This window comes from Nansenia antarctica (assembly GCF_963989245.1).
Source record: "Nansenia antarctica genome assembly, chromosome: 5".
In the NCBI taxonomy this organism is placed as follows: domain Eukaryota; kingdom Metazoa; phylum Chordata; class Actinopteri; order Argentiniformes; family Microstomatidae; genus Nansenia; species Nansenia antarctica.
Genome location: NC_137690.1, coordinates 30,309,254 through 30,317,484, shown reverse-complemented (window position 1 = coordinate 30,317,484; position 8,231 = coordinate 30,309,254). Strand labels below are relative to the sequence as shown.

Genomic DNA, 8,231 nt, shown 5'->3' with positions numbered 1-8,231 from the left:
TCTGTTCACGATGACCCAAGCCTCGTACATTTCGTACAATGTCCTTGTCTTTGACTGGGCAGGACTTTTGCTTTTAGCACACAAAACTCAGTAGGCCTACTCAGTGATGACTAAGCGCTGTCGGACAAGTGCTCTCTCCATGCACAGATCTAACACTGTCCTAAATGGCTTAGACACCTCTCTGGAGTGCTACACTTTCTAACACACTCTAGGCAAACTTCTACCATATGGTATCAAGAGACAGGAGACAGGAGTTGAGCGTGGTCACCTTTGACAGCCTCCTCCGGTTGTTTCATGTGGAGACCAAAGGCTTCCCACCATCTGTCTCAGTCTCCTCCTGCATGGCTAGATGTTGGACCAACTCTTGGTCCTCGCAGCTCAAAGTCTGTGAGAAGATGTGCTGTGAGCTATATTCAATATGAACACTGACATAGGCCTACAAACACTTTAGAGAAAAGTGGAGAGCGGACTTTACACAATTGGGTGCTTCTTTTAAAGTTCAGTAGGTGTTACGTTCATTATTTCATCATAGTGGCATTATTGCTCTATGAAATGCAATGCTATTATCCAAATCTTAGATTTGTTATTTTAGCAAGATAAATGGCAAATGTTGTATGCATGTAGGCATGAGCAGAACACAATTCTTCTGAGTAGTCTATTTCTCACCGACTGTTGTGTGGGTGTGGTGACAAACCTTTTCTGCTCTGGACTCAGTGCTCACCCACGAGTTTGTGGCTTTTGCGCTGTGGTTTTCGATATCTCATACTACGTTACTACTACCTACACGTATTTAGTCACAGGCTTCCTGCAATTTAATGGAACAGTTGAAAACTTTAATGTATTGAATTACGCAGTGAAAAACGATGCAATTTTTTACCCCATCAAATATGTATCCTATGTTTTGTGATAAGAATATTGATATGAACTTGAATAAGGTCTCAACGACAGATGCGTGGGCCCTATAATTGACACGTCAACCTACAGACCTAACACACCTGGTGGTTAATGTACGGTATTATCGCCAATGAATTTATCTGAGATATTGAAGCTGACCAGGACTTATTAATAAGCCTCTTTTAATTGATGGATATTATTTTGTCACAAGTAACTATCAATTCTCTCATATCCAGCCCAGACTTGCATGCATCCATACCAATATTCTCTACCCATTGCATTCATCGATGAAGTCATACTTTCAATTCTAGCCAGTGACAAAATAAGGGAGGTGGATTAAACTGAACATGTTCATGACATCACACCCCATCGTCGGCGTTCGTCTGTTGACTCCACGGTGTTATGCAAGCGCCTCCGTTGAGTTCCTCGGAACAGTTTGAAAGAGATGGTTTCACTTTAAGACTGGCAATAGCTCGAACCGTAGCTTTCGAAATCGCCATTGTTGGGTTCAGCAGAGTAATGAGAAGTGGAGACTGGAGCTTCCGGGGTATAACAGGCTGTTTTTAGGAAATCCATCGAGGTGCAGAACGACTCCTAGTGCATATTATTATTACCATCATCATCTATTGTTATCCGAGATGATAGCCTGTAGAAACTGAGAAGGCACGGTGCGGCGGACACACCTGGGATCTGGACCACAGCAGTCTGATAAGAGCCACGCTCGAATGAAAATTCTGTTTCTGGAATACATCATTCCTATTAAAGGGATACTATTTGCCATTCTTAGAAAAAAGAAGCCATTCCAGTGGGTTTTATTTAATGGGGATGTGTTCAAGGCAGGAGAGAATACAAAAAGACGTCGACATCGTAATTCAAAGGTGCAAGGCAGAGAAAGACTGCCTTTTCTCTGGTGAGTTTCCGTGCTGTCAGTGGTGTTTTCCTCCCAGGTTTCACCGTTAGGTAAATGTCGGTGCATGTCAGTGCAATTGCACACATTTTCATCATTGCTCTAAAACATACAGTGGCCCGGAATGCAATATCATTAGGCTATACACCATAAATCAATTGATCACGAATTTATTCGATAAGTGATAGGTGTATGATGAACATTTCAGAAAAGCTAGTCTCTTATACATTAAATGTTTTTTTGGTAGTATATCTGTACAGTAGGCCTTGAGACAGATAGTTTGAATGATGGTTATTATTTCCAATACATGTTGAAAGAACAGAAAACAGAACATTAATATGCTTGTCATGATGGTACTAGCTTTGCTTGCATCCTTATAGCATGTTACTCAGTTAGTAGGATAGCATCATAGTTAACGCACTTGCTAAGCCATTTGGACTGACCAATAGTTTTGACGTACATAACGGTTCTAAAAATATGTTTTCCAAAGAATATGCCTCCTTTACAGCTTTTGTCAGTGGAAACCCCCTTTGATGTTGCCATGGAAACTGCACTTGTTGAAAGAGACTTTTCTTGTGGTCATGGACCTTCTTGAATATAATCCTAACCTCCCTGACCAGTACATTTCCCTTTAATTTCATTTCAGATTTTAGATATACTGACGCCACGTTCACATTCACTTATTCCAAAGGATCCAAAAGGTAAACATGTATATTGTTACATCAAATTGATTTTTGTATGTATGCTCTGATGTTCTAGCCTCATTTGAGAAAGTCCTATGTTGCAGTTGGTACAGCATGGCTCTAGGTTTGGGGTTCGAATCCCCTTGGGACCATCCATTTTAAAAAATTGATGCACCCACTGTACTGTAAGTCGCTTTGGATAAAAGCATCTGCTAAATGGCATATATTGTTATTTTACAAGTGCAACACATAAGGGCCAGACACAGTAGCATGATGTTCCTCACGCACAGCTCATGTCGCATGGCTCATTAGAATTTCTTTTCTCACTTTTATATTAAGTGAATGAATACTTTTTAGTTTTTGGAAGAATGATGGAGCTATTTTAAATTCACAAGATGGACACCATCCCACTGGCATTTTTCTTTTCTCATTTCTTTTTTATTGAGTAATCTCAACGGAGTATACTTGACTTTTAGGTCCAAATTGCCTAAACGTCCAGTATGTAGATTTGAGCAATTGTGCTAAATGGCCATGATAAATCAGTAGCGATCAAGGAATGAGCTGTCAGGATATAGAATGTTCAGTTACAGATACAGTAGAGTCTGACAGATACAGTAGAGTGACAGATACAGTAGAGTGACAGATACAGTAGAGTCTGACAGATACAGTTGAGTGACAGATACAGTAGAGTGACAGATACAGTAGAGTCTGACAGATACAGTAGAGTGACAGATACAGTAGAGTGACAGATACAGTAGAGTCTGACAGATACAGTTGAGTGACAGATACAGTAGAGTGACAGATACAGTAGAGTGACAGATACAGTAGAGTGACAGATACAGTTGAGTGACAGATACAGTAGAGTCTGACAGATACAGTAGAGTGACAGATACAGTTTGACAGATACAGTAGAGTGACAGATACAGTAGAGTCTGACAGATACAGTAGAGTGACAGATACAGTAGAGTGACAGATACAGTAGAGTGACAGATACAGTAGAGTGACAGATACAATAGTGACAGATACAGTAGAGTGACAGATACAGTAGAGTGACAGATACAGTAGAGTCTGACAGATACAGTAGAGTGACAGATACAGTAGAGTGACAGATACAGTAGAGTGACAGATACAGTAGAGTCTGACAGATACAATAGAGTCTGACAGATACAGTAGAGTGACAGATACAGTAGAGTGACAGATACAGTAGAGTGACAGATACAGTAGAGTGACAGATACAGTAGAGTCTGACAGATACAGTAGAGTGACAGATACAGTAGAGTCTGACTGATACAGTAGAGTGACAGATACAGTAGAGTCTGACAGATACAGTAGAATCTGACAGATACAGTATATCAGCCGATATTGGCCTTTTACAGAAATATATGTATCGGCACATATGTGACAGGGCATGGTTAAAAAGTCCTCAACTAGGGCAAAATCTTATTATGAAAGGGTAGATTGTAAGCTTTAAAATGATGTGTCATACATTGAAATCTGAAACAAGTTGAAGAAGTCATGGATAGTTTAATGGTGATACCCCCTGAACCACCGTACTGAGATATCTAGCCTCAAACTTCTTCAGAGACGTTTTTCACAGAGGTAATGGGGGGGAACAATAGCTGGTTAACTCCACCCTAATCACTCCCTCAAGACAACCACACCCTCAAGACAACCACTCCCCCATTATACTACCTGTCATTACCTACCTGTCATCTGTCAGTGGGGTTGTCAGCTAACCCTCAGGAAGCAAAATTGCAGGGCTGACATGTTTAAATAGCTAAATAATAATAATAATAATAATAATAATAATAATAATAATAATAATTCAAGATTCATGATTCATCATCATTTTATTGCCATGTGTGCCAAAAGTTTATTACGTCCCATTACAAGTACAAGAGAGTAAAATTCATGGCAATGGAAAAAATTAGGCAATTGAGCAATACAATAATAGAATGGTAAAATAATAATAATGGTTTCCGTGTGCATGCATTTATCATTATAGTCCATAAAGCATCTAGTGGGACTTCGGCGTAGTTCCTTCCCATCCCATCTGGGCATCAAAGCTGTAATAAAAAAAGAAGACAGTACATTTCAAATGATTGCCCACTGTTTCCAACACCACTTTTACGAAATAGCCTACTACTATCTTCATAAAATAGAATTGCTTATGACAATGACAAATACCTGAAGTGCTGGTGACTCTCATCAAGGTGTCATCTCTCAGAACCTCTCACCTCCTCATTCTGTAACACAAATTTCAGGTCAGAGGTGTGGACACTTCTCTAGTGTAGGTTTTCCATAGACTCAGTGTACTGTACTTGTACTGAAGTAGGCTAGTGAAATCATTTCAATTCACAGTATTATTCTACAGCAAATCTAAATATCAATGAATTAATCATTCTTTTTTATTCCACATAACATTACCAGATGTTTTCAGACATTTTCCTGGCTCAAAATGAGGCGGAGGTGGTACCAGTGGTGTTTGACATCGGGGGGGACCCATGAAGCGGGGCTGTCTGGGGGTCCTTAAATGAGCATCAAACACTTAATTTCTTGCATTCTGGTGAATTGATATGCACCAATTTGTGACCTTTCTGCATCAACTTATGGTGGAAATGTCATTATTTATGTAAAGGAAAACACAATATTCAGGCACCAGATGACCGATCAAAATATAATGTAATATAATGCAATATAAGGCTCTCAGGCATTCTGTACTTTCAAATATGTATTCTCCTTGAGCAGTCAATATCAACTATCAGCTATTTCGCTAGCAAAAACGAAAGCTAACTTATTTGCGAAACAGCGCCCCCGCCACCACGTCGGCGCAGTGCCGCAATTGCAGTTAGAAATGACAGAAATCCACCGTAGAAAATACGACTGTCAGAGTTTTGTCGAGAGCTGGAGGCGGCTAGAAATATGACGGAGGCGGCCGCCTCAAAATTCTCTATGCAGGAAAAACCCTGATTACCGTTCATTACAAAAGCATTTACTTTTTCTATAATCTATTACATCTCTAACAAAGCTACCTATCTAGCAGTGGTGGGCCGTCAGGACCAGCAAGGCCTTCTCTGCTGGCCTAAACATCATCAGAATATACATTTAATTTTGATATATTTTTCCACAAATATGTATTGAATTATTCCCTTAGTCTATTCTCTTCATTTCAAGAGAATGAATGGCTTCCAGCCATTTGGAGGGCTGGGCTTTAGCTTTTATCCAATCATTTAATTTAATTTCAGCCATAATGTGTTGCCAGGGTACCAAGAAATCTGCCCGCCTGCAGATTCAACAGTGGCGCGAGTACAGATTGTAATTTAAAGGAAACGAGAAAATAACTGGCGTACCGTAGTGAGATCTCGAGTTGGCGAGCAAATCCGACAAAGGCGCCTGCTGTATGGCGCAGCACCTGATCAGCACCTGCACGTCTTTTGATTGGATACGCACTATTGACAGGCAGAGCTAGCCAACTGAACTTGATCGAGCTAATTTGTGTAGATGTAAGATGTTGTTCTACAAGCAGCCACAATGGCTGAAGGAGGAGAAGAGGTAGATTTGGTGGCAGATATTATAACAATGCCATTTTCAAGAAGAACCTTCCAAGAAAAGCTAGACATAATCAGAAGAGACCCCGACGTTAGCGACGCTATCCATGTAGAAAAGGACTTATTGGTGGAACTGATAAACTGTACAACAGAGTCATTGAAGTCTTGTTGAGGAAAGAAAGGAGGATGGATTTTGTGTTCAAATAATCAGTTGTTTTGGTGAGTACAAAGCATTTTATTTTTTCTGCAAGAGATGTAGATATGTACGGAGCCACCTTGGGGTCCGTAGATATGTGTGTGCTGGCTCAGCTGTGTGAGTAAGTGGGGCTTCAATGCGATCTTTTAATCACTTGCTACCGTAGAAAACACACCCCCGTGACCGTATGAACATGAGGAAGATAACCAGCCTCGAATGGACTCGATACGGTCCTCCTATCGAGATCGACAGGCCGATAAGCAAAGTTTGGGAAATAACTGACCGTTTTCATGCAATGAATACACCCAGACGAGGTGCAGCTATAATAACAATTGCAACGCCCGGTTATACTGCGTTTCTGTCTAAATGTATAGTTTCTAGAGCCATGGCGTGTCATAATGATGGTATTAAGAGGTGGAATAATTCAGGTAGGACTGTGTAGGACATCACTGAAGGCCTAGGTGTGAAATGCACCGCCCGCCACTGCTATCTAGCTAACAAGCTAACACTTGTTTGGCTAGCTGGTACACACACACACACACTAAAATGGTGCATGAAACATACTGTACAGTATGTTGCATGTTTAGTAGGTCTGCAACAAATGTATTTATTCATTATGTTTTATCTTTGACAACGTATTTCTTCCTCCCACCATCTCATTAGTTTTGTAGAGGGGTGGCATAATTGTGGTGAGCAGTTTCAGTGGTCTGATAACTGATGCTAACAACGGCGCTATCTACCTTACGGCCAAGCTCCACCTGCTGCGTTGCGTCAACTCGCCATCGGCGTTGCGTCAACTTCCCGTTGTCCAAGCTCCACCTGCTGCGTTGCGTCACCGTCAACGTTCTACTCTAGCTCCACTGTAATTTTTTGTATACAGGAATAATTTCACATTTGACTGCAATATGTCCACAACAATAACAACTGAATCTGAATACAGAACATTTTCCAATCAGGGTAATATTTTATCTACATATTCCCAAATAGATAGTTGCTAGTTCAGTAGATGTTCAACTAACTGTCAACAACATTTCAACTAACTAACCACTAATCCTAAACCTTGCCCTAACCTTAAATCTAACCCTATCCTTAACCATAAATCTAGTTACATATCAACAGAGTTGCAGTTGATAGTTTGAGCAGCTGTGGATCATCTATAAGGGAATAAAGTGTGACCCCAGTCAAGTAGGAATTGTCATACTGTCATATGCTCCACCGAGCGCGAGGAGCCCGCGAAGCGCGAGGAGCGCTCGGTTATTAACAGAGACGTTCATAGCGGGAATTTCTGGATCAGGAGAGCACCTACATTCTCTTACAACATCCCTTTCATCAATTATGGGTACGTATAGCTTAATTTATCCACATCTGCTAGCGGTTTTAATAAACTTATTGAGGACACAAGTTGGGTTGTATTGACATAGAGCTGAATGTCGTACTTTTTTTTTCTTAAAAAAATGATAATATATATATCATAATATCAAGTGCACTACAAACAGAGCAAAACAATAAAACAACACCAGAAAACAACCAATAGGCTATACAATTATAACCAACAACTACAATTGTAAATATACAATTGGTCTCATTGTGACGTCTGCGTCCACCGTCAAAAATCAAACTTTTTTGAAAGTTTACTTTTGACGCAGACATCGGACGCAACGCAACGCTGACGCAACGCAGCAAGTGGAGCACCTTTCATTGATTACAATGCATATGATCCCAATTCCGGACGCAACGCACATTTGACGCAACGCTTGATGGCCATGGTGGAGCTTGGCCGTTAGGCTACTCACAAAACAACAAATAACTGTTTGGCTATCCTAAGTAAACAACACAAAATCCTAGTAAACAACACATGTAACTCACTAAAACTTACCCAAGAACACAGCAGAAGGTCTGTCTGCAGACGACTGTCCCATGAAAGTGAACTGATGTGGAGATCAATGTCTGAAATCCTGTTGTCTTCTTGTCATCGTCAGATTCGGAGTTCGGAGTTCCCATTA

At 40.5% G+C, this 8,231-nt stretch overlaps 1 protein-coding gene across 1 annotated transcript in view; it reads left to right on the top strand.

Annotated features, from left to right (window-relative positions):
* Positions 1 to 1,695: 1,695 nt before the first annotated feature.
* parp8 (poly (ADP-ribose) polymerase family, member 8) overlaps positions 1,696 to 8,231 on the top strand; it is a gene marked incomplete at its 3' end in the record, with an annotated part of 100,870 nt that continues 94,334 nt past the window's right edge. Inside the window, exons 1-2 of the mRNA XM_080531010.1 lie at positions 1,696 to 1,804; positions 2,448 to 2,502. Of these exons, the coding sequence (XP_080387136.1) occupies positions 1,714 to 1,804; positions 2,448 to 2,502 (146 nt within the window). The 5' untranslated portion in view covers positions 1,696 to 1,713. The remainder of the gene's footprint in view (positions 1,805 to 2,447; positions 2,503 to 8,231) is intronic.